Source organism: Oryzias melastigma, linkage group LG22 (assembly GCF_002922805.2).
Source record: "Oryzias melastigma strain HK-1 linkage group LG22, ASM292280v2, whole genome shotgun sequence".
In the NCBI taxonomy this organism is placed as follows: Eukaryota; Metazoa; Chordata; class Actinopteri; order Beloniformes; family Adrianichthyidae; genus Oryzias; species Oryzias melastigma.
Genome location: NC_050533.1, coordinates 18,527,785 through 18,553,611, shown reverse-complemented (window position 1 = coordinate 18,553,611; position 25,827 = coordinate 18,527,785). Strand labels below are relative to the sequence as shown.

Here is a 25,827-nt window from a genome sequence, read left to right as displayed (position 1 = left end):
TAAATTATATTTTAATTACTAGAACTGAATGGCTTTCAAAATAAAATACCAAATGTGGATGCACATTTTTGGGTGCACCACATTTACATTTAGATTAAAATCTAAAATAATCAAAACTTTGTTAGTTCCATTTAATGCTCTAAGTTTAATCATTTAAACATGAGAAAAATGATTAAACACATAAGAGTTTGCTGTTCCCCCTATGCTTCCTTTCAAAATAAGAGACATCATCTTCCTTTAAGGCTGTGTTTTGCAGCACCTCCACATAATCAGGTCTTAGATTCACATTCAGAGGGTTTGTATCTGATTTTTCAATCTAGTATTAGTTCACAGCGAAACCATCAAATCAAAAAATGGCTGCTCTCGTGGGGCAGATTTGAAGGAACGGTGCTCCAAACTGGGGCTGCATGGTCATGGAGCGGTTTTAAGTCAACAATTTCCTCACAAAACCTTAGATTTTTTCAAAGTCAACAGGCTTGGCTTGAATTTAAAGTTGAATACTGTTAAAATGTTTTAGGTAGGTTAAATTGATTGATGTTGTTTTTTTTATGCATAGATTGTGCACAATACAGGACAAAATAAATTCAAACACATTACAGAAATAATGAAATGCATTGATTTGAGAATTAAAAAAACAAACAAATAAACACAAAGACACTCTTATGTTGCATTTGATTCATTGAATATAGTATTTATTAACTAAAGTCTTGAGTTTGACTGATTGCTTGAAAAGGAGTGGGAAGAAGCGAATTTATTTAATCCCACCCCTACTTAGTTATTTCAATTTATAGTTTTGCAAAGTTTTTATAATTCGGTTCTGATCAGATCAAAGTGGTTCTTTATGAAAAAAGTGTCGATTCAAAACACCCAAATTTCTGAGGACCATAAAGATGGAAAACATTCTTCTTTAAAACATTTTTGTTGCTCCTACACTGTTTTAGTTCTTGTTTCAATAACAAAAACACGCATCTTTAAGGAGGACAGCATCAATCTCATATTAGAACTTTTTCTTGAAAATCAAAACACCAGGAAACCTTTTTCCATAGAAATTTTCCTATACGATCTTTCCTCAGAGTGCCAGTTGGTGATGTTGCTGCATGACAGGCAGCTCCTCTGCAAAAAAAGAATTAATTACAACCTTAATATCAGTGATAAGACCAAGTATTTCAAATTTTACTGGAATATAATGACTTATTTGACACAATGAATCAGTAAAAATATAATTTAATGCAAATAAATCTGTAATGAGGAAAGTTTGAACTCATTGTAAATCTCAAAACCTTCTAAACCTCTAAAATAAATCATATTTGTCTTAATAAAAAGCATAAACAAAAATGCATTATTTTAATATATGTATTTGGAGTACATTTCTGGGTAATATGATCTGTAAGATATGATTTTTTTTCTTCAAAGATGCTGCCAAAGACAGTTTCATGCTCTAACAGGTTTGGTGTCATCAAAGGATTTACACAGTTCTCATGTCGTTAATCTGAAACCAGCTGCAGTTTTATCTTGATTCACAACCGGGACGACAGAAACAAGAGATTTCTCTGCTTTGTTTGTTTCTAGACAGAAAAAAATGTAAAAACTGTCCAATAAAGTTGAGATTGTTTAAACATAACCTCTCCAGATGTCAGAGGGAATGTATTTGCTAGTTTTGTCCCGCTGGATTTGGATGCTTGTGTCTACTCTACACAACAGTATCATTCTGTAACCTATGAAGAACTTGTGTCATCAAGCTGAGCCTGGAGCTTTCTCTCACTGAAGGAGTCAATGTTTAAAAATGAAACTGAAGAGGAGGAAACTTTTGCAGAACAGACCTATTGGCACTTCTGTTATTCGTTTTCTATTTTTCAGGCATAGAATGAAAAAAAAAAAAACAAGTCTTATTTAACAGTATATTATCATTTGGAGGAAAGCAATTCATTTTTAAAGCCACAATATAGTCCTTAATTGTTGTAGTTGTAAAAAATAAACGAAGATAGGTAATAAAAAGCATAGGTTATCATTTTTTAAATCATGCAGTGCTCTGGAGGCATGAATAACTTTCTCCTCTGAGGTGAGCTGGAATAATAAACCTGTTCTGCTTTCTCACAGTTCAAGCTGCTTGAGGGCATTCTGCCTGAAAAATCAGCACAAGTTTCTGTCTTCTTGATTGAGGCCAGATTATGATAGTATATGTGTAAACTCATCATTACACAAGTGAATCATTTAGGTTGGGATCGTAATCTTAAATGAGAACCAAGTTCACTTTGACCCCTGTTATTATAACAAAGAGTCTTAGTAGTTTTTGATTATTTAAAAAATATTAACAAAAATCTACTAACTACTGCTTGTTTTTTGTTCTTGATGCAACTCTTTTGGTTCCTGGAAAAGAAACAGAACACCTGAACATGCTGTAGCATGTTATCACCACTTAAGGGCAGCATTTGTCTCAAACAATAGCTTTTGCAGAATAAAAATGTCTGATTTTATATTTTTACATTTAATTCTCAGTACCTTTTTTAATTATTTGTTTTTGTAGACATTATTATCATTGTAGTAGTAGCAGCAATAGTGGGGACTTGGACTTTGAAAGTTTTAATTACAAACAAATGACAAAGATAATAATAATAAAGTTTATTTATAAAGCACCTAAACTGGGTCTTGGTTTAACGTGTGTCTAAAATATGTGTGTTTTAATAAATAAACAAATAAATGCATTCACATTTAATTATTTTGTGTTGGTTTTGATAGAGAATAAATCTTACAGGCTGACTGCTTAGCAGTGGGAGGAGTCATTTTATTTGTGCATAGAAAACAAAATCATTTAATACTCAGTGTGGATTGAAAGTTACTCACACATCAATGTAAGGGTGGGCTTATCTGGACCCCAAAGATAGCACAGGGGTTAAATAAATAGTTCTTAAACAAATATACATTGTTCTGGCTTTCTGTGCAACTGTAATTTCAGAGAAACATGCATTTCCTGCCAACAGAGATGCCACTTTTCTTAAAAAAAAAAAAACAAACTCAAAAACTTGAGTTCAGATCCTTTTTTTTTTTTTAAAAAATGCCTTTCTCACAGAATATAACTTTTTTCCCCTCTAATTTAATTGTCACACATTTATTTATTTCTTTATTTTGCTATATTTTATTCCACTTCTAACTTTTTTACCCTAATAGTTCAACAATTTTAGACAAATACTTCACATATCCCTTAAAATCTAATACATTTCCTCTCAGTCATGTGGTCTAGGTTAATTGAAACGTCTGTTTTGCACTTTAATTGATGAGCAAATGTCTTAATGGCTGTTTTTGTCTGGATCATCAGATTATAAATCCTTCAGAAATCATCATGTTGATTGTTTTCTTTAGGTCATAATGATGGCGGTTCAAGACACTTATCTGCTGACAACATGCTGGCTGTTGTTTTTTTACAGAATGTGGGGGAGCCCACTGGGTGGAGGAGTGTCTGACTCAGTTTCCACCAATTGTTGTTGGGGCACAAAGGAAGCCTCAGAATTGACAAGAATGTTCTTGGCAGCAGTGATTCAGAACGGTGCGTTCGGTCCACGACACCACAGATCAATGTGCTACAGCAGCAAATGTTCATTTATGAAGTATCAATAAAATATTCTGGGAAGAATAAGCATGAAGTCTTGTTCCAAATTAAAAAGGTTTATCTTGTCTAAATCAAGGAAAACAGATAAATGTTACATTTTTAAATCAGGTGTGACCATTAAAGTAAATTAAAAATGTTTTAATGCTGAAAAAGGAAAGTACAAAGATATGTTGTAGAAATTTAAGACACATTTGCTTGTTAAAACCAAATTTCCTTAGTGTGTCTTTTTTAATGTGTTCATTTTTTGTGTTACGTAAGACTGTTTCAGTGTTGTTCTTGTCTCAGAAAATGGAAAAGAAAACTAATAAAAAAGTGAGGTTTAAAAAAAGTAGATTAAAAAAATAAGTTTGAAAATGTAAGTATGATCTAAGGAAATGTAAAAATTAGGACAGAGAATCGATTAAAAAAAATTAACTAATTATTAGCAAATTTGGAAAAAATTAATCGCGATTAATCAACATTATTATTATTTTTTTGTTACAATATGTGGCAGCCACTTATCTTAAATCTATCTACCGTATTTTTCGGACTATAAGTCGCACCGGAGTATAAGTCGCAGGGGCCAAAAAATGCATAATGAAGAAGAAAAAACCATACATAAGTCGCACTGGAGTATAAGTCGCATTTTTTTCAAGTAATTTATTTTACAAACTGGTTGAAAAAAACGATATTACATCATCCTGGAAGGTAAGTTATAACATTCATAAGTGAATAGAAAACAGGCTGAATATGTGTCAACACATATTCACATATTAGCATCATGAAAAAAACGAAAAGGTGTAGCATTTATATAACATAACAGTTTTATTTAACTATAGCCTCAAGAACTCATCAACTTTGTATCTTTACTGTAATTAATTGCACGCAATCTCACTCCATATCACTAAATCCCTTAAATTCTTCGTCCTCTGTGTCACGTCTGAATAACTAAAGTAAATAAAGTAATTGCATAGATCACCATAAGAGGGCACTCTAGACTTACGGTCCATATCTCATCATTAAAAATTCGTATATAAGTCGCACTGGAGTATAAGTCGCAGGGACATTCAATCTATGAAAAAAACCGCGACTTATAGTCCGGAAAATACGGTAATCATAATTTGAAATCACACACAAAATTGTACATTTAGAATGTTTATTTTTATTCCTTTGGAACCCCATAGGGTCTAAAACTCTGTTTTATACTTTTGAATTTACTTCTGTATTTTCAATTTGAAAGACTACCTGCTTGCTTATTTGGTTGCTTATTTTCTTTGGTGACACTACATTTATTAAGTAATTTTTCTAGGTTGTATTCACACACTAGACATAAAATTATGCAAAAACTGAAAATTCTCTGCAAAAAATGTGATTTCTCTCCTAAGAGCACTGCTGTTTATTTACATTTTTCCTGATATTTTTTTTTCTTTTTTCCCAATTACAGAATGTAGAAAAAAGTTTAGGTCTATTTTAGACGGAGTTTTATTATGCTGATCTCACAGCTGCACGGCAGGACACCTGAGCCCGATTAAAAAATATTAACTAATTAATTATGTTTTATTAATCACGCGAGTTAATGCGTCAACATTCACGGCCCTAGTAAAAATATATATATATATTAATTTATATTTTCTTCAACTGTTAAAATACATTAAATAATCAAACATGTATTTATTAAAAAAAATATTAAGGTAATTGTGACACCTTTAGAGGAGCTCTATCGTGCAAAATAATAATGATCCTCTTTGGACCCAATATCTCAACAATTCAAACAATATCAACAATTTAAATAATTATAATTATTTTTTTATTATCAAATTGGAACTATTGCACATTTTGGTAACGCTTTATATGAGGTTCTGCAAAACACTCAATTTTATGTTGACAAAGATAAATCATACATTTAATAAGCTTGTAAGCAGTGGTGCTAGTAAATGTCTTACTGTCACCCTATAAACATATTAATATTGTTTGTTAATGTGTTAATAAAGCCTGTTAAAGAATCTTATTAGAAAATGTGACCATTATTTTTTATATACCTTTTAACAATTAATAATAACAAACATTTACTGGCAAACATAGTATAATTTTCCTTATAATTTAATGCTGCCAGTTCTCAAATTTTACTTTAAAAGACCTATATTTTCTTAGATTTTAAGTAAAGATGTTTTTAAAAAATGTAATTTCTTTATTCCTGAGTTCACATTTTGTGGGCAGTAGGACATATGTAAAGCCATAGTCCTAATAATTTTGTCTTCCTCCACTTTCAAAACATCGGAACAATTTTTTGAACTTTCCTGAAGTAATTATCTTAGAGTTTTCATGTTTAAAAAATTGGTGTGTATTTATTACTGACTTTTAAGGCTTTTTTTCCAACAGTAAGTCATAAAGAGAAGGGCATCTGTGAAGAAGCAGAAAAGCAAAGGTCACAGGTTATTCCCGGGTTGTTTCCTCACTGCCACAGAGCAGGTAACACGACCCCCTCTATTTATGATGTCCATGTACATTTAAGGGAGTCTACTGAGGCCGGAGACATCTGGAGAGGCCGTCAAAACACTCTGGAGCTTTTCATTGTTTTCAAAACGGAACTGGTTTGCAGAGGAGAAAGAAAAGTCCCATAACTTCTCCTACACACGACTTCCGTCTTTAGTTTGGTTCCCAAACAGGATGCTGGAGCATGAATTTGAGTCAAAGGCTTTCACCAGTCGTTGTTTGGCTACGAATGAACAACCACATAGTGATTTGATGCTGGAAACACTACGACTTTAGTGAAGTTTTCTCTTCATTTGTGTAGAAATGAAGCTGTTCATCCTCTGTCTGCAGCTCATCGGCACTCTTCAAGGTTTATCCGGATCCCGCCATGAAACGCTGTGCACCTCCAACACCTGCTACACTTCCCACATGGAGAAAGCAACTTTTAACAAAGCCAATCAGAACTGCATAAACAACGGAGGGCAGCTGATGACCATCAGGAGCAAACACGAAGAGGACATGTTGCGCTCACTTCTCTCACAGATCCAAGAAAAAAGTCACGGCAAACTGGCAGCATTTTGGATCGGACTCAAGCTGCAGAAGAAGGACTGTGTCGTCCACGGAAAGCCCCTCCGAGGGTTCAAGTGGGTATCTGGGGAGGACGAATCCACTTACTCCAACTGGAAAGACAATCCTCCTCTCACATGCACGACAGAGAGCTGTGTGAAAATCAATCACACTTTTTCAGACCAGAATCAGCTGAAGTGGATGGCTGCAGGATGCAGGAGCCGCGCTTTTTACGCATGTAAGTTTTATTTTCAGGGCATGTGTCAACCTTTGGCTCTGCAGGGACCTGGACATATCAGCTACACTGCACCTTTCTCCGACATCCCACAAATAGGAAAGATGGACTTACTCCCCAAGGGAACATACTCAAAGATCACATGCAGTGACCAGCAGTCACACTACTCTGTGTGCACAGAGGTGGACGGCACTTTCCGCTGGACCAATCCCGGCCCTTTCTGCAAGTCGGAGAAGCAAAGCTGCGAAATAAACAACGGTGGGTGCGAACACATCTGCAGTCTGGATGGAGATTCTGTTCGGTGTTCCTGCAAAGACGGTTACAACTTGGATGATGATGCCTTTTCTTGCAGAATCAGAGACCTGTGTGGCCCTGACACCTGTGAGCATGAGTGTGTGATGGGGGTGTCGGGGTTCTTCTGCAAGTGTCCGGATGGTTTTCACTTGGATGCAAACCAACGCACTTGCTCCGACATTGACGAGTGCCGGTTGGAGACATGTGAGGGGCATGAGTGCATAAATACGCCTGGCGGTTATGAATGCGTGTGCAGAGACGGCTATGAAATGTTGTCAGGAGAGTGCAGAGACATAGACGAGTGCACGTCATCCACATGTGAGCACAGGTGCTTAAACCACGCCGGATCATTCTCCTGCAGCTGCAATGACGGCTTTGCTTTATCCAGTGACGGGCGCTCCTGTGTTGATGTTGATGAGTGCATGGATGACCTCTGTCCCATCAAATTTACATGCATCAATACTATCGGCAGCTTTCAGTGCGCACGCCACCAGGAGAACAGAGAAACAACTGCAGCACCTCCTATGTCAGCAGAGGGCTCAGCAGATGAAGAGTCCCACGAGAACGCCACACAGTCCCTGATCACTGTGGAGCTCCAGCATGAGTCCCCTCACGTTAATGTGGCGCCGCCGGTAGTGATCAACGTCACAGACGCCAATCAACGCATCAATGCGTCAACAAGTGAGGCCAAAACCGTCAAATCCAAAGTGCTCATCTGCATCCTCGGCTCTGTGGTTCCTCTCCTCGTCTTGGTTGCGGTCACTCTGTTTATTGTGGTTTATCGGTGCAGTCGCTCCAAGAAGGAGGTCAAGAAGAACGCCTCAGCGGATGGGTACTGCTGGGTGTCCTCTGGTCTGGACCCCCGTTTGGAGAAATTGTATGAGTCCATCATGACTGATGATCTATGACCGGATGTGGACCAAAAGACGTTTATTTATATTATTTATGTTGGGTTTTCTTTTATCAAATCTATAATGAACAAGGGTAAATCAAAGGTCAGGTCTGGTTGTAAAGATTCGAAATCTGCTATTTTTTTGAGAAATCTTGTAACAAATGTAAATAAAATATGCATTTTTTTTCCATCTTGTGTTGTCTAAATTTAAAAAAGTTTTGTAAAACTTGTTTTATTTCATGTTAATTGTATATAATGGTTTCAAGTTGAATCACTTTACTCTGTTTTTGACTTGTTGCACATTTCACTTCAGTCATCAGTTGTGTGTCTTTGGTGTTTTCTGCAAAGTCATTTGACCAAAAAAAAAAAAAAAGCACAATTTCCTACCCCTCTTTGGAGCTGCAGCACCATGGAAAGTTTCTGCTAATCTAGTGGGAACACGAGTACAAATTAGTGTTGCTTCTGACTGCTTCCTGTTTCTGTTTGAGGGGAATAATAAGGGTGTGGGGAGTTCTTTGTTTGGACTGAAAGGTTCCAGCTATTTTGATAGCGTGACCAAACGCCATGTAAATATGGATGATTGAGGTGTTTATATATATAATGTCACCAATAAAGATCTTGAAATCTTGAAACCACTCCCAAAGCATCTTAACTAGAGAATAAAAAAAGACAGGAAATGTTTGTTTAAAGGACAAAGACATGTTGAGCTCATGTATTTACATAAAGCCTCAACCATGTGTAGTACAGCTGGATGAAGTCTAGTTTTGTACCACCATGCAATAATTCATATTTTATGAATTTCAAATATTTACTGAGTTTGCAATAACCATAATATGAGACTTATGCTCCACGGGTGCTAAAAGAAAGAATTGACAAATTCAGATTTTCAGATGCAGTCAAGACAGGGGTAAATACAAAATAAAAGAAGGGGGTAAATTTTGAGCCTTCCTCTTAGGTTACTCATTTGATCCCCAAAATTTAATTTACTGAATTAGTTTTTAGACCTATTTATTTAACTAACTGTCCCCGTACCAAACCAGATCATTGGACTCTGGGACAATACAGTGTAACTGACAAGCATGTCACAGCAACTCCAATGCTGTTGTGCAACATCTCAAAAAGCAAGTCAGCCTAAAACCAGAACCTAAAAATCTTTGAAATATGTTTTGTTTCTGTTTTGAGTAAAGTTGGTGAGTAATGAGTATGAGGCAAATTGAAAGTAATGCTTTAGTTTTGGTTTTGGAAAAAAAAGAGCCTTTTTTTCCTTCCAAAAGACGCATTCTAGTCAATGGTATATCAATGTATAAGGCACAAACTACAGTAAAATTTGCAAACTAGAATGATAAAATCAATGCTCAGTATACTTAGGCCTCACTCCCCCAAAACCCACTTCCTACCTTTCGTTCTTAATTCATTTATAATTTTACTGGGTTTTTAAAAATAATTGAATGACTTTACCTACTGTTTTATTCTCATAATTCTGTTTTATGATCTGTTTTTTACCTGTAAGGCACCCCTGGGTTCTCAGAAGGGTGCCATATAAATATAATATACAATTAATATTATTTTTATTAAATAGTTTGAAGTTCAGAACATATCACAAGTTTCACTAAACATTTTGACAGATTTTTGAGTACTGTGTGCCACAGAAAATCAATTGGCGGTCAATGAACACAACAAGAATTAAGACACAACGAACTATAAGTCCGATTTTTTCTGTTTTTGAACAAGTTCAAGGCACTTTATGGTTGTAAAAGCTCAGTAAGGGTCACTTAAGGAGCTCTGATTTAGTTTTTTGTTGTTAGATTCACAAATTTCGGAGTGAGATGTACCACAAAAAGAAAAATATATATTAATCACTTCTGACATTATATCTACTACATTTACTACATTGAGATGATTCTTTGTGACACAGGGTGTCTTTTATTTTGAAAGGAAGTCCCGTGAACCTCTGTCAATAAATAAACAATTTCACATTTTGAAACAAATGCTATTTTCTCTTTATGCTTGATTTATGCCAATAAACAATATTTCATTTATATGCGTCATTTTAGCAGTCATATTGGTTCTCCATCTTTGCAGGATATGATGTCACCAAGACCCAGACCCTCCAAAATGTCAATATAAGAGGATCTAAAAAGCAGACAGTGGAACTTTTTCAGGTCTCATAATGTGACACTTTAAACAAACTCAATGAGATCCATGTTTGAGATCAACTTTGCTGTTCGTATTAAATAAACCCATAACATATTTGAAAAGTTTTAAGCTTACAAGACATCGGGACTGACTTTATTGTCTAGAGAGCCACCTAGTGGTCACTTGGTGAACGGACTTGACAAGTGATGCCAGCCAAACAGGAAGTTGTAGTGTTTCCTCTCTGTGGCTAAATAGCTATAGTTGGCTTGTCACTCACATGGTTACTTTAGAAATGGGATCTTTGGGACTTGGGGGGAACTTTAGTGAAAAACTAATCAAATGTAACCAAGCCCTGCAATTCTATTGCATTATGTGATTTACTTGATTTTTTTTTTTTTCTGAAGCTCCATTTGGATCACTAAGAAACCCTTTCAGAGTAAATTATCTTTTTTAGAAAACACTTGTTCCTGTATTGTCATTGTTTATTTTATATGTTGTACTTCACCCAAACACAATGCTCACATATTTAGTGTGAATTGTTTCAGGGCTTTGGAAAAATACCAGGGGCAGCTGTTCCACTTTATCTAGTTTCCTTCCTACTCCTGGGGGACTCTGTTTCCGGAGTTGGGCTCCACAGCCTCTAGAACCAGAGAATCGTCTTAACTTATGACAGCAGCTTGCAGCCCGTGTTGTTCGTGCCTTTGAAGATAATTACAATGACCAAGTTGATGTCACTGGTGTTTTTCTTGTCTTTTAAGTTGGGGTTCTTAACGAAGCCGCCGATCATCTGCAAGCTTCATTGCAGCGAGGATGAGTGCGTAACTTTTAACCAGCAGAGAGTGGATTTTGACACGGCGGAGAAAGCGTGCCGCGACAGCAATGGAGAGCTGCTGACCTTTCAGTCTGAGATGGATAAGAAGATGTTGGATTCTGTGTTCAAGGATTGGTTTGAGAACTTCTGGATTGGACTGCGTTTACCAGCAGGATCTTGCAGCAACCTTTCTGCTCCGCTCAGAGGTTACGAGTGGACCTCCAGCAACAAGGACAAGATGTTTATTCCAGCCTTCATCGACTGGAAAAGCAGCACTGAACTCTGCTCTCAACAATGCATATCCCTTTCAGCACCTCAGAAATGGACAGAAAGGCTGTGCTCAGACAAGACTGACGGCTTTTTGTGCAAGACCAACCTCAAAGACGCTTGCATGGCTCACACACTACCCGGCTCTGTGGTTTTTAAAAGCTATGAAAGGTGCAAAAAGGCTCCTTGTGAGCAAGTTTGCCACGATGTGAAGGGCGGTTTTGCATGCTCCTGTTTCCAAGGATTCATTCCCGACAGTAGCAACTCCAGGCAGTGCAAAAAGCACTGTGCAGAGGAGAGATGCCCAAAAGTCTGCGAAGGAAGCATGGACACATCGTGCTCCTGTCCTGAAGGATATATAGAAGATGACAATTTCTGCGTGGATATCGATGAATGTGCAATGAACTGGTGTGATCAAATGTGCAAAAACACTTTTGGAAGCTTTGAGTGTTCCTGCCAAGAGGGATTCGTCCTGGACAAAAAGGACAAATGCATCAAAGCGGAGGGCAGTGAGGGTTGGGTCTTTTCCACCCCGGCCTCAGGACTCGCCACCAAAAACAACCTCATGAAGAGCTCCTCTGCACCTGCAGGAGCTTTTCTCTGGGTTTGGGTTGTTGCTGCAGTCACAGTGGTCATCACCATATTCGTGATCAGACTTTATTATGTGAAGAAACAAAGAAACAGAGATTTAAACACAATCCAGCAGATCTCTTCTCCTGTTCAAAATAATCACTGTTAAGCAAAACTGGCCTCATAATGTAAAAAAACATTTACTTTCATTATTATTGGTTCATGCATCTAATCCATTGAAACTTTAAAGAAGTTTGTTATCCCAAGAGCTTTAGGTGTGTCGGAAGAGGGCAAAGAAAAAACACATAGAAGGAAAATCAAACTAAACAAAACCTGGATAAAAGTTCTGGGTCTGGAATTTGTTTTTCTAACTTCTTAATTTGTATTTCTTTTAGGTTTTTTGTTTTGTTTTTTATCTCTTGTTAGTCAACTATATTGGGGTTTCTATAAAACTGAAAAGATAAATGACAGATTGTAATAACATGTCCAAAGTATGTATCTTTAAGGCAATAAATGTGTTTGTTTTGGTTGAAAACAGAGAAGCTCAAACCCCCATTATCATAAAAGTACAAGAATTTCTTAAATATTTGATATGTTGTTCAGCATATTTGCAATTAATGAGTATTAAAAAAGACATAAAAGCTTGAAAAAGTAGCTAAAACAAGCATGATGATGATGATGAATTCAATACTGGATATTAAAACGTTTTCAAAAATCTTAAGATTAAAGTTTATTTTTATAAGTCATACTTCTAAATAAAGAAAATTACAAAATTAGTTATTGGAGTCAGTGTAACTGCTTTAATTGCTCCAAGGTTTCACCTAAAAATAAACGTTTTAATAAAGTAAAAAAGTTTAAATATGTTGCTCTCCTATAAGGATAAATTTAATGAAATGAGCAGAAATGAAGTCAGTTTCTGAATTATAAATGGTAAAACCATTTATTGTACTGTGTTTCGCTTTAGATTTATTTTGTAAAATTGTAAAGTGTCTAAAACCGTAGAATTAATGTGTAATGACTGAATTGTATCTTTCCTAGTTTATTCTTAAAGGGTTCCTGGGAAATGGGTTCACCTTATGCTTTAGACTCAATAGACGGGACTGGTGTCATTTTAATTTTCTTTAAATCATCTTTGGGATTGAAGGATATGAGGAGTAATCTCTGTTTTAAACTTAATATAGGCCTACTCAAAAAAAAAACAAAAACACATAAAGAATTGACTAATGTGGACCGGAGCAAGCATTCAAAGACCTTATCTGAATTATGATTAAGTATTTTTTTCTTATGTTGCAATCTTGCTGAAGTTGGAATAGTTCTCACAAAGGTCTTTGAAACACTTTTACTGACACCTACTGTTCTTCTGAGCAAACTGCAGAAACCCTGAAAAATTCAACATTAAATACATTTGTGAAATGAGCATTTTTAAAATCTTATTTTTTTAAATAATTAAAAATATTGTTTGTTTGTTTGGTATTTTGAACTTCAGGAAGACAATTTTGACCGAAATACATTTACCGTAAAATTCTTATTTGTCTCACTACTAATGTAAAATACTTTAACAATAGTTATAAAAAAGAAGCCAGAAATTTTTAAATGAATAAGCAAACAAAACACACAGTCTTGTGTTTTAATTTTTAACCTCACAATGACAGAAAATGATCTGTTAATTTCTTCTTTTGTTTCTTTGTTTTTAAATATCAATTTAAAAAAAACTAAAGTGGTAGTTAGCACTTTTATTACTTAAATTAAAATTCCTGACTACACAAGTCTGTAAAAGAAATTATTAAACACAAATTTACATGTAGGTGCATAAAAATAAGTTTTACATGTGGTAGATTATTACCTTTAGTTAAAAAATAAATTGGAAATTCCTGGTCTTACGTTTTTAATATGCAGCATTCATTTGACAAGGAAAAAAAAGAAAATATTATTTTTATAGAATAGGTTTCATTACAAGACACAGAAAATAAAAAAAATGACAAAAAAATATTTTGCCATTTTTTTTCAATTACATTGTTTGGTTTCCAGTGCTGCCATTCAAAGCCCTTTGGATGTTTTTGTTGTTTAAAACTTCTATATTTCTGAAAAGTTCTTTGTGTAAGTGTCAAACAAGTAAAGGTGCCAATGGGGTTTTTTACAGGCTGTAATGAAAAAAAAAGGTTATAAATTTTGTTCTAAGAACTTTTAAAAATGGTTTCATTGTCTTTTGTTTTTCCTTCAGTCACAAAGCGGCAGCAGGGATCCAACTCTTGATAAGTTGTTTGATTAAGACATAAATCCCCTTCCTGATCCTTTATAGGTTTATACATGTTTCACTGTGTTGAAAGACCTGCAGCACACTCTCTATTTAATGTAAATTGAATGGAAAATGAGTTGGTCTTTTTTATATATAATTGATAAAAGTATACTTTAGATATAAAAAGAAAAAGCTTAAGTTGACCCAGAGACATTAGTATTTTAAGGCTTAAAGATAAGATAATCCAAAAGTGTATTTTTCTGAATCCATAAAACAGAAACTAGATAAGGAATATTTTATACAAGCTAGAAAAAGTCACTTGCATTATGTTTACTATACTCTAATAACAGGCTGTAGAAGGAAACAATCAATACTGATAAACATGTCTTATAATTCACCGCTACTGAAGCTTCAAGATAACCTTTGATCATTGTTTAGTGTTCCATGTTTAGTATAGACCGGAGGGTGAATGTTCTTGCAGCTTTCTTCAAACACAAGAAACAAACAAGATAAGGTTGTTGTGAAGCAGGATGTGGGTCATAAAGTAAATCTCTGAATGAAATAAAACCAGGGTAAAGACTGGGACTTAATTCGTTAAAAAAGTAGAAAATAAAGGTAAAGTGATTGTCTTTTAGACAAGAACTATTATGTAAATTGTATCAGTTAGTAGAGAAGTTTGTGCAAATGCAAAAACAAGACCAGTTCTGACTCATTCATGGATTATAATCTGTATTTGCCAAAACCTGCACACATTTAGCTAAGCAAACCTGACATTTTAAAGGTTTAGTTTAAACATAAAAACATGTGGGTTTTTTTTTTTTTTCTCATCTTGTATGACCTTTATTTGTCTCCTTCAGAAAAAAAGCATGCTAGAGAGTTTACCTGAGAGCAAACAGTACAGTCACTTCACTGGCTGGTGCAAACTTAACCTGGTTTACACCGGCTCTGTCTGACATTACCTGACTGAGGCCAGAAAATGAAACTTTTGAACCTGGTGGACCAATCACAGCAGGAGGAGTTCACTTTATTAATAATTTATAAATATGAGCCATTTATTTAGCTGTTTAGACCTTCATACTTTGAGAAATTAATTCTAATTTCATTTAAATATGTGATTCAACGTGTATTTTTTCACTTTAGCTACAAAAGTCACAATAATTTAGCACGTGCCACGTATTTCGCAATCATTGTCGAAAATGTTGACATACATACTGCAGGATGAAATAATATGCGGACTCTTTACACCCCGATTTATGTCTGACAGGTTAAATCTGTTAGGCTTTATGAAGGTTAATTTACCCAGCATAAACATTTTTAACGCAAAATAGCAAAAAATACATAAATTATACGATTACTTGTGAATTTAATAAAATGAGTGAATAATTATGTGATGTGACTCGCCTGCGAGGTAAATTTGAGGGCTAAATTTGCTCACAAACAGCAAAGGGGCTGTTCCGCTAGATTTCGTCCAATCAGAGAGGAGGCGTCATTCCGCTAACGAACGTCATTGGTTTAAAGTTTGTCCCTCTGTTGATTGTATAAATAAAAAAAACACCGCAATGTGGGCTAGCATGACAGGAGGCTACTTTTCAGAGAAAACGCTTCGTTTTACCAACACTTTCAAGTGCGTTTTTATTTAACTACTCATTTTTTTGGTGCTGTTTAAACAAAGACAAGGTACAAGCAGCAGCATGTCGGTAGACAGTGTGTTTCGGACCCGGTCTCTCGGTGTAGCCGCTGAGGGTCTTCCTGACCAGTACGCCGATGGGAAAGCAGCGAAGGTGTGGGAGCTGTACATCGGAGACACGCAGAGCAGGACGCAGGAGTACAAAAGCTGGGTGGTGTCGCTGCTGAAGCAACACGGGGTGCGGAGCGTGCTGGATGTAGCCTGCGGGACGGGGTACGAGGCCCACACGAGCTGTCATCATGTTATTCTCGCACATGCGCACAAAGGCACCAATTTAAAAACAAGATAGTGTATTAGATCACTTAGATGTGAGTAGATGAATACATTTATGTTATATTTTTTAAATAAATCAATATTATTTTAATTATTATTATTTATGAAATGTCAATATGTTATTGCATAATCAATAGCTGAAACCATAAATGTTGGTTTGGCTTTTCCACACTTTACACTCGCTGACCTTTTTAACTGCTGACAAAATCCGGATTAGGCCAAAGAGGAATGAATGAAAGTGCAGAGTTGCAGGTGTTTTCTCTACTGCTGACTGGGTTTGTCAAACTGCATTCAGTGTTATGGAGAAGCTTGGATTGGGTCACTACAGAAGCACCGCATTCATCCTGTTTTTCTCAGGTGTTTGTGGTTGCTGATAGTTGTGACTGGTTCCTGCCTGTCTGCTGATAGCCTATCAGTGCTGCATCAAGGCCACAGAATAACCTCACCGCTCAAAGCTCTAGTCACCAAAATACAACTAAAAATTAGATATGGAAAACAGATTTAATGATTTCACTCAACTTAAAGTTATTTTGAAAGTGTAACAGACTCTCTCGAGCGTGGATGTTAGCAGTGGGACAATCTGAGTCGACGTAAACACGGTCATCGTGGAATGAGGTTTCCTGTGACGCTATTTTTGGCGGTCTGAATGATTTGTGGGACTGTACTGTCCTCAGAGATGACATTTCACTTGAACCCATAGGATGTAGTTTTCACTTTTTCTGTCTTATCTACATTTTTTTTTAGGATTTAAGGAAAAACGACATTCTTGGTGTCTGATCCTGAATTGTTCTTACAGGAGATTCTTTTTGACAGCGTTTATGATCCTACTGTCAATGCTAATTTGGGATTTTCTTCTCACATCTGTTCCACTGTATTTTTGTTATTCATAAACCTGGAACTAGCTTGGAACACGTTTTTAAAATGTAATATTTTTTTCCTAGTTTAGCCTTTGTTTTTTTTGTTTTTTTGTTTTTTTTTTTGCACAAACACATTTTTTTTAGCTATAGACCCTTTTCACTGTGACATCAGACAAAATGGGGACAGGGCCGTGAGCATGATAGTTAATCCAGTTGATAGATTTAGACCAAGAAACCAAAGAACTGAACTCTGTTTAACACAATTTTACATAAATAATAGAAGGTAACCTTCCCAATTTTAACAAAAAAATGCACAAAATGTATTTTATAGATGTCCTGCCAAACTGTATTTTCATTTCCTGTCTTAGATCGTTCACAAATCTAAATACAAATTTGAGTAATCTTCCAATATTTACGTTTTTTTTTTCAACATATTAACCTTTTATTTGAGCAGATATTATTCTAATGGTTTCAATTTTGGCTATCAAGCACAAAACCGATAGAAATTCATGCTGTTCACATTTGACACCTTCGGCAAAGACATCGCTGCTTTTGTATCGCCTCCCAGGACAAATTTACTTGTTGTTCCACAGGATATTTTATGGAATAACAGGAATGGTTTGGTTAAGTTCAGTTTTGTTAAGAGCAGCTATCGAGCCACATATTTTCAAACTTTCAAAGTAAGAGCGGCCAAGTTAAAAAAGAAAAAAAAAATTCTAGGCTAATGTATTTTATAACGTTACGTGGAAATACTCACTTTCATATTTTTGGCAATAGTTTTCAATTAATTTGATCATTTTTTACCTTCATTTTCCTGCAGATCGGACACAGTTATGAGCAAAAGCAAAGGGTAGCTATGTTAGAACCACAGAGAGCTAACAGCAGCTCACTGTCTGCACTAGAAAACATTGCAACAGTAATAAGTTTGACTTTAATGTCAGACACCCTGGAATTGTCTGACTTTTGCTCTGTTTACAAGGATTTTGTGAGCAGGGAAATTTCGGCATCTTTTAAATGGTGATCTTCTGCAGCCCCACGTCTCGTACCCAAAGCTATTGCTTGCATTAGCAATAGCACAGATGAAGATAATAACATAATAATTACCTTCATAATCAAACAAGCAGCATTCAATGAAGTACTTGTGACCTTTGTCTAACTTTAACCAGGTTGTCAGAGAGAAATATTCCACGACTCGTTTAATATAATCCAAAGGAATTTAGGGAAGCAGCCGCAGAGTTGCTGCGACGTTCTGACTGCAGGCAGGAATACTGACATTTGTACTATGATTTGAGAACAATCTAAGATGGGAAAACAAATACAACTAGGCAGGACATTTATAAAATAAATATAGTACACATTTTGGTCACAATTATTTAGGTTACCTTTAATTATTTATGTAAAATTGCTTTAAACAGCATTCACCAGTCAGCTTTGCCGTTCTAAATCATGGACAGTGGAAGTAACTCCGCATTTGACCGGCGATGTGAGGTCACGTGAAGTCTATTGTGGTTAGAGAGTTAACACTCTAAAGACTCTGTTGGCCCCTCTCTGTCCAGAGCAGGGGCAGTTCAGCATAAATTAGAATACAGTAAGAAAATGCTATGAAATCAACACCACATTTTTTACAAGCGTTTTGTCTCCAAATGATTTTAAACTGTAAAACTTTGTACTTTAAGTGATAATGAAATGAGTGTAATAAAGTAATAAAGACCTCGCCGACTATTAATAGAAAGTTGTCAATAAGGACTCCTTCCAATCATTTTTTATTCTGTTGTAAAAGTGTTTCCGGTGATCTTTAATTATGTATTTTCCATCTTTAGCCCAGAAAACTTGTTGTTTTTCTTGGACTTAGGTTCTGCAGAGCGGTTGCAGGCAAGATGGCGCCCAGACACAACATTAAACTGAAGTGGAAATGTATCAACTGTAGCTGGAAGCTTAATTTGCGTATCTATACTAGAAGACTCCTGACACTAACCATAACCAAGTTCCATTGTTTCTCTAGGGAAAGAGCGTAAAGTTAGTTTAAACTTCTGTTGAGGACTTCTAGCTAATGATGCTCTGGTGCCACATTGGGGCCATATTTGTTCCTGCAGCCAGGTTCTCTCGATAAAATGGGGAGCAACATTGGGGCGATCCAGCCATACAGTTTAAAGCCAAAGGAAAACAAATACATTAATGGATCTATTTGTCTGCAAGTGGATCCATTAGCATGGGGCAGAGCAGCATTTTTTTTTCATCTGCTCCTGATTCAAAAGGATTTGAATACAGAAATTCTCAGAAATACATTTTTTAAGCTTAATTTTATATATTAGTGTCCTCCATCATAAGATAAATGGCACAAGAACATGTTTAAAACACTAAAAACGTTATTATTCATAAACACCAATTTCATCTGAGTGGCTTTTTAAACTTCCCAGTATGTTTAAAATGTCTTTGCAGTTTAAACTTGCTGCAGAGAAGCTCTACACAGACAAGTCTGCACCTGACCAGTTAGAGCCTACACATATCAAACCAACAAGAAATGTATTCTAGTTTAGTGAAAAACATGTGAACCTCATAGGAATGTTTTTGTGTTTCAGAGTCGACTCCATCATGCTGGTGGAGGAGGGATTTAACATGGTTAGTGTTGATGCCAGTGACAAAATGCTCAAGTATGCACTAAAGGCCCGATGGGACCGAAGAAAAGAGTCGGCTTTCGATCAGTGGGGTACGAAAGTTCTGATTTTGATTTACTGCCGAGTTCAGCCGTTTTTACTTTTGTCTCTGTGTCTTCAAACACCGTCATCATCTCTTCTTTACCGTCATCAGTCATTGAAGAAGCCAACTGGCTGACGCTGCAGGAGGACATCCACAAACCAGCAGACGGCTACGATGCTGTCATCTGCCTCGGCAACTCATTTGCTCATTTACCAGACTTCAAAGGTATGATGCGTCTTATCTTGAAAAGAAAGTTGTATGGAAATGTGAGAGAGCTCTAATTGAATGTATGCTTGTGGCTGGGAGCTGTTTTGCTGACTGATCTTGGTCGATGACTTCCAGGGGACCAAAGCGACCAGAAGTTGGCTCTTCATAACATTGCCAGCATGGTGAGACCAGGGGGCATCCTCATCATCGACCATCGTAACTACGACTACATTCTGGAGACGGGACGGGCACCACAAGGAAAAAACATCTACTATAAGGTACGGCAGGTCAAAATTTATTCTGTGTTTGTTTTAATCAAAATTAGCTTAAAACACACACAGAATCTTATTTTATTTGTTCCATGCCTTATAAACTCACTCTCTCGTTACTTAAAGCTGGAAAGTTCTAAAACTGAAGTCTAAGATCCTTCTTGTGTAGCTTTTGATTTTTATTTTCAATGTTTTTTTTTCTATTTGTTTCGATTATTATTTCATCTATTTTGCAATTCGTACGAGTTTATCTTCTGGTCGCATCATCAATAGACTTGAGCTCACACATGTGAAAACTCATCTGCACACATGAGAGACATGCTGGGATTATTGCAAACAAGTCATTACAAGTGTAGTAATGAAGACAGAAAAAATAAAAGTGCATTACCAACATACAAGTGTTAACATTTATGTGTGCATATTAACACTCACAATATACTGTATAGATGTGTATTTAGTGTGGTTGTAAGCAAATGTGCACAAGCTATAAATGAATAAAGAGTTCTTTTGAAAACAACAGAGAAGGAAAACTTGAAACTCAATACGCAATGTAATGAGGCTATGTTTTTGGAGTTTTAAAGAATATATTTAGATATATATGTAGATACATAGATATATAGATGTAGATATTATGGGTTGTGAAAGTATGTAAGTAATGCATTAACACACGCGATAAATCGAAACAGAGTTAACGCGTTAATATTTATTTACCCCCTCAGGCGTCCTGCCGTGCAGCTGTGAGATCAGCGTAGTAAAACAGTCTAAAATAAATAAAGCTTTTTTCGTGTTCTGTGGTTGAGATTTTATTGGATTAAAGAGATAATACGGCATTTATTTGTAGTTTTTGGACAAAAGCGATCTTTTATTTTAATAAATGAGGCGGGAGATGAACGTCGATCCGATGGCTGCAGTGCAGAGCCTAAGATCCGCTGTGGTGGGCGGAGCCTAACTGAGCTGTCTGCTATTAGAAATCCAACAACGAGGAAACAGATATTATTTTATTTTGGGATGGGGACTGACAATAATTTTTCTACAAGAACAAGCACCGCCGTTTTCTAAAAATTGTGGAAACTCTGCGGTTCACGTCAAATAGGAGAGAAATTCTTATTTCTGGTAGCTGAGGTTCCAAAGGGTTAACAATAAATGTTCTCAGCTGTTTTTTTGGGATAGCATCATCAATATCCATGATTGTGTGTTGTTGCAGAGCGACCTGACGCAGGACATCACCACCTCAGTGCTGTGGGTCAACAGTAAACCCCACATGATCACTCTGGACTACACCATCCATGTGCCCAAGGCTGTGCACCATAACCTCCCTGAAGTCAGGTAAGTTGATTACTTACTTTTAATCTGACAAAAATCTTTATTTTTAATAATAGGGAAGTTGTACAGAACTTTCTTTTTGTTGTGCAGCAAGTTCCGCCTGTCCTATTACCCCCATCGCCTAGACAGCTTCAAGGAGCTTCTGAAGGAGGCCTTTAACGGTAAGATGGAGCACAGCGTCTACGGAGACTTCCAGACGTACGTTCCAGGACATTCCCAGCCGCCTTGCTACTTCATCCACGTCTGTAAGAAGACGGCCTAGAAGAGCTGCTCCAACGAGTCTTTCAATCCTGCAGTCTTGGGTTTAAAGCTTCAAGTCATTTTACTGTAATCCATGAACGGTGTAATCCATGAACGGTGACTCAGACCACATCGTACTGCAGAACGATGATTAAGGAAGCTCAGATACAGTAAAGGGTACAATCTGCTGTGACAGATCTAAAAAAAAAAAAAAACTATTTTTTGTTTTTGTGCATTTAAAATGTACTGGACCATCATTTCCCTCAATGTGCTGCTGTTGCATTCTCTGATTCTTCTGCCTATATGTTTTTGAGCATGTGTCAGAATGGTGCTGTACGTAGTACAGTTATATGCTTTTGTGTATTTAATTTACCACATTGGTCTTAAAAAGAAAACATTAATAGGATGAATCTGACAGTCCTTTAAACAATGTCCTGCCTGTTATGTTTGGGTCTGCTGCTTTTCTTTAGGCCTTTGACGGGCACTAAATGATTATTAATAGAGTATTTAAATGTTTTAAAATGTTGGTCTCTCTTGCTTTCTCCTGAAATAGTACTTTCACAGAAGTATTAGTGAATGCTGTGAATATTTCTAACATCTATTTGGAGCCAAACAACATCAAGAAGTCTCCTTGAAGTGTCCTTTATCTTTCCATGAACCTTCCATCAGCTAAAGGTGCTACCGCTAAAACGGTTCTATAGCTGGAAAGTTTCCAAAACATCATGTGTTTACTTTTTACACTTGAATAGTATTATTTTAGAATGAACAAAGTTGTGCACTTTTAATTTTTCCTCAAATGGATTATCCATTACAAGGTTTTATCTGGAAAGTTAATGGGATCACACTGATAATTGAGTATATAATTAACAAAAATATCCCGTTCGCCATTGAAGCAGAGACCTAACCTGCACTTTGATGCTTTAGATCCAAAGATGTTTAGAGAACCCCAGAACCACTTTTGAAAGCCGTTACACGGCACAAAACACGCGGTCCAAAGATCAACAGTATTCTTGGAGAACTTTAACATAAATGTACAATCTTTAAGTTGCCAAAGCTTTCATAAATAAAGTGAAAAAGACTGGATTCTTGTGTGGTTGTAACTTTTTGTTTGATAAGTGAAATCGGCAGCTTTCTTATTGTCAGAAAATGAAAGGAATACAAAGATATAGAGATGTGTAGAAAAAATTGATGAAGCTCTAGGTGTTAGCTGGAAACTAAAATGCTATATTAATACAAATAATATTTATTATAGTTGATTTAAAAAGGGACAGTGCCATTTTTTTTTTTAAGTCTGAATTATCCAATGGCTAGTTTTCAATTCAGTTTTATTCATGTAGCCCAATTACACAACACAGTTGTGTCAACAGGCTTCACACTTTGTCCAAAAACACAAAATCAATCGACTATATTGGGTCTGCAAACACAAATTATGAATTGAATTGAATTGTTGGTAAAATGAATCATTACACCTCTATAAATGAGTCATTAGTGGTTGAAGATATCGCAGTGGCCTGTTTGCTATTAAGTGAAACTGTTGTCAACACAAAAGATTAACCCAATAAGGATTCATGTTTTTGTGATTGCTAACATTTCCACAAAAAAATGATGTTTTAAAGAGTTAAATCCTCAAATTTCTTTGGTTGAAGGACAATCATTTCTTCAACACAAATATGCAATTGTTCAGAAAAGTAAGAGTTTTAATTAGTTATAAAACAAGACAGAACATTTTGATTTAAATGAGTCACTATGAGCTAAATGGTAAAGATCATAGTTTAAAGATATTCGAGAAATAAACACATTGGAAGAAACTAATCTGCCTCTAAGAAAACTTTAATAAAAGTTCTCCAGGAAAGAAAAATAAACTGGAGGCAACAAAGAAATAAGGCTGCATACATTCTGCTGCAGTTGTTTATTTGTCTGTAAGTCAGTATATTGCACAGTCATCACTGAGGATACACCATCCAGTATGGTGCAAAACATGAATTTGACACTAGAGGGCAGCCTTTCACTCTGTTTTTACTCTATCCAACTCTTCACCTCAACAGACTAACTTTATCTTATCGTTTCTGTGAAGCTTCATTTCTGAATGCTGAAGTTAGAGACGCCTGTTAGCCTGATCCCTGCAGGTTTTACTGTTAAACCTTTCAGATGAACCCCCATCAGATGTTCAATCTTCGTTAAAGACTGATACTCCATACTCTTCATAGAGGTGGAACAAGAAATCATACTCAAAGAACTGTAAAACAAAATCTTTCTGCAACAACTTGTTTAGAGATCAGATGACTTGTAAACAGAATTTCTTTCAACACCCTGAAGATTTTTTCTTCTTTTCGTTCCTGGAGTGTCTGGATCTCATCTCATTTCATGTCCCAGAGAACGTGCCTGAATGGCCGTGCGAGGAGCTGATCCTTAAACCAGATGTGAGAACTGCTTGGCAGATGTGGCCGCTCCACTTCACTCCGCTCTCGTTAAGGGAATCAACATGGTCATCCATGAATGGACTTAGTGGGGAGGATCGTTTTCCCGGCACAGGCATTGGCCAAATCAAACAAAAGCAGAAGGGAGCTGAGAGACACTGCCTGGAAACACTGGAGACGAAAAATTACAATGACTGATGCTTTTCTCTCAAAGATCCTCCTAAGGAAATAAAAAAATACAGTTTTTAAATGACCTCAGCTTGCTTTTGTCCCACTTTTGAGTTTAGATCAGTTTTGGTAACAAATGTTCAAAAGTTTTGGGGTTAAACAGGTTTACTGATAGATGGTCTTGTGGTAGCTGACTCTGCTCGATTAGCCTGAATATTTTAGCAAAACTTGCATTTGAAGTTGTAAATAATTAAAATTCAGACAGAAACACATTATTATTACATCAAAATCTTTTTAATTTCAATTTCCCATCAATAAATAAAGTTATCTTCTACTTTTGGAGGTCAAATTCTTGATTTTAATGGTTTGATTTGAAATCAGACATTTTTAGAACCATTTTCATTATGAATATTCTCCTTATTGACTTAGCATAGCAAGGTTGAATTAACATTTTGGCACCTCCCTCTAGAAGAATGTGTGCTGCCAATATTTTTTTTTCAGAAAGTATTAAAGCTAACTTTGATGGGGAAAAAATCTAATCTAAAATCAACACAAACAGAAAAGAAGCAGAGATATCTAAAGTTGAAGGTGTGTTTATTAAAGTAATGTGAGAATAAATATATAATTTTAAAATTGTGATGGTAATCTATATTCTTTTATCATATTATGAGCATAACATTTCTCTTCTACAATAAATTCTACTGCCAGACTCATTCATTTGGGGCAGCCACGGTGAAGAGGTAGAGTGGTCAACCTCTGGTCGCAGGGTTGATTCCCGCCTTGATTAGCATGTGTTGAAGAGTCCAAGGCAAGACACCGAACCGCACGTTACTCTTGGTGCTTGTAGGAGTGGTAATTTAAATAGCAAGGTAGAAAAGTGTTATTTAGGTATAAACCGTTAACCAATATTTATATTTTATTTATTAATTTTACAGCATATACTTTCGATTTACTCATACCTAGGTTGTCCAGCTCATTTTGGTTCAGGGGCTACAATCGACCCGTCTGATCACAAGACAGAACCAGTAACTTAATAGCAAAATAACCTATGGTCATCTTGTTATCTGTAGCTTTGCTTTTTTTTTTTTTTTTCTCAGTTGGAAAAAACTGTACCTAGTAGCATAAATACTTATTTTTACTATAGAGCTGTTATTATATTTCTGACAATAACATGTGGTGTCACAATTTTTATAGCACCTTAACCGCGGTGAGGCTGGCAGGGAACCTAACTGCATCCTACATGTCCAGACATGGTGCACTCTTGTGAAGAAATGCTTTTTATTTCTTGATCTCTTGTTATGATGGTATTTCTTTTCCTTTGCTTCCCCTAGTGGCGGAATTGCACATTGCGGTCATTTCTTTAAATAACCATAACTCGCCACAACAATGGGTTAGAAACTTGCTTTTTTTTTCAACATGCTTATATTTTTTTCTATTCAAAACTGGACATTTGGTGGACCGGATTCGGCCTGTGGGCCATATGTTTGACACCCCTTCCATTGTAGGGGGCATTTGAAGCTTTTGTAGTGTCCCAAATTGTTTTTTTACAGGTAAGGAGTAGAGACTTTGGGATATGTATCCCCCCGCGGAGAGGGTAATCCAACACATTTTCTTCACGTGGGTGTG

The 25,827-nt window shown here is 36.1% G+C and overlaps 2 protein-coding genes across 2 annotated transcripts; both read left to right on the top strand.

Moving 5' to 3' along the window:
- Nucleotides 1-6,101: 6,101 nt before the first annotated feature.
- Nucleotides 6,102-8,678, top strand: LOC112144823 (complement component C1q receptor). The gene has a single exon (XM_024269639.2). The coding sequence runs from the start codon at nt 6,380-6,382 to the stop codon at nt 8,057-8,059; it is 1,680 nt and encodes a 559-aa protein (XP_024125407.1). The 5' UTR covers nt 6,102-6,379; the 3' UTR covers nt 8,060-8,678.
- A 6,891-nt stretch (nt 8,679-15,569) lies between these two features.
- gnmt (glycine N-methyltransferase) lies at nt 15,570-22,699 on the top strand. The gene is made up of 6 exons (XM_024269663.2): nt 15,570-15,963; nt 19,460-19,587; nt 19,689-19,802; nt 19,920-20,062; nt 21,258-21,379; nt 21,467-22,699. The coding sequence occupies exons 1-6, from the start codon at nt 15,755-15,757 to the stop codon at nt 21,636-21,638; spliced, it is 888 nt and encodes a 295-aa protein (XP_024125431.1). The 5' UTR covers nt 15,570-15,754; the 3' UTR covers nt 21,639-22,699.
- Nucleotides 22,700-25,827: the final 3,128 nt, after the last annotated feature.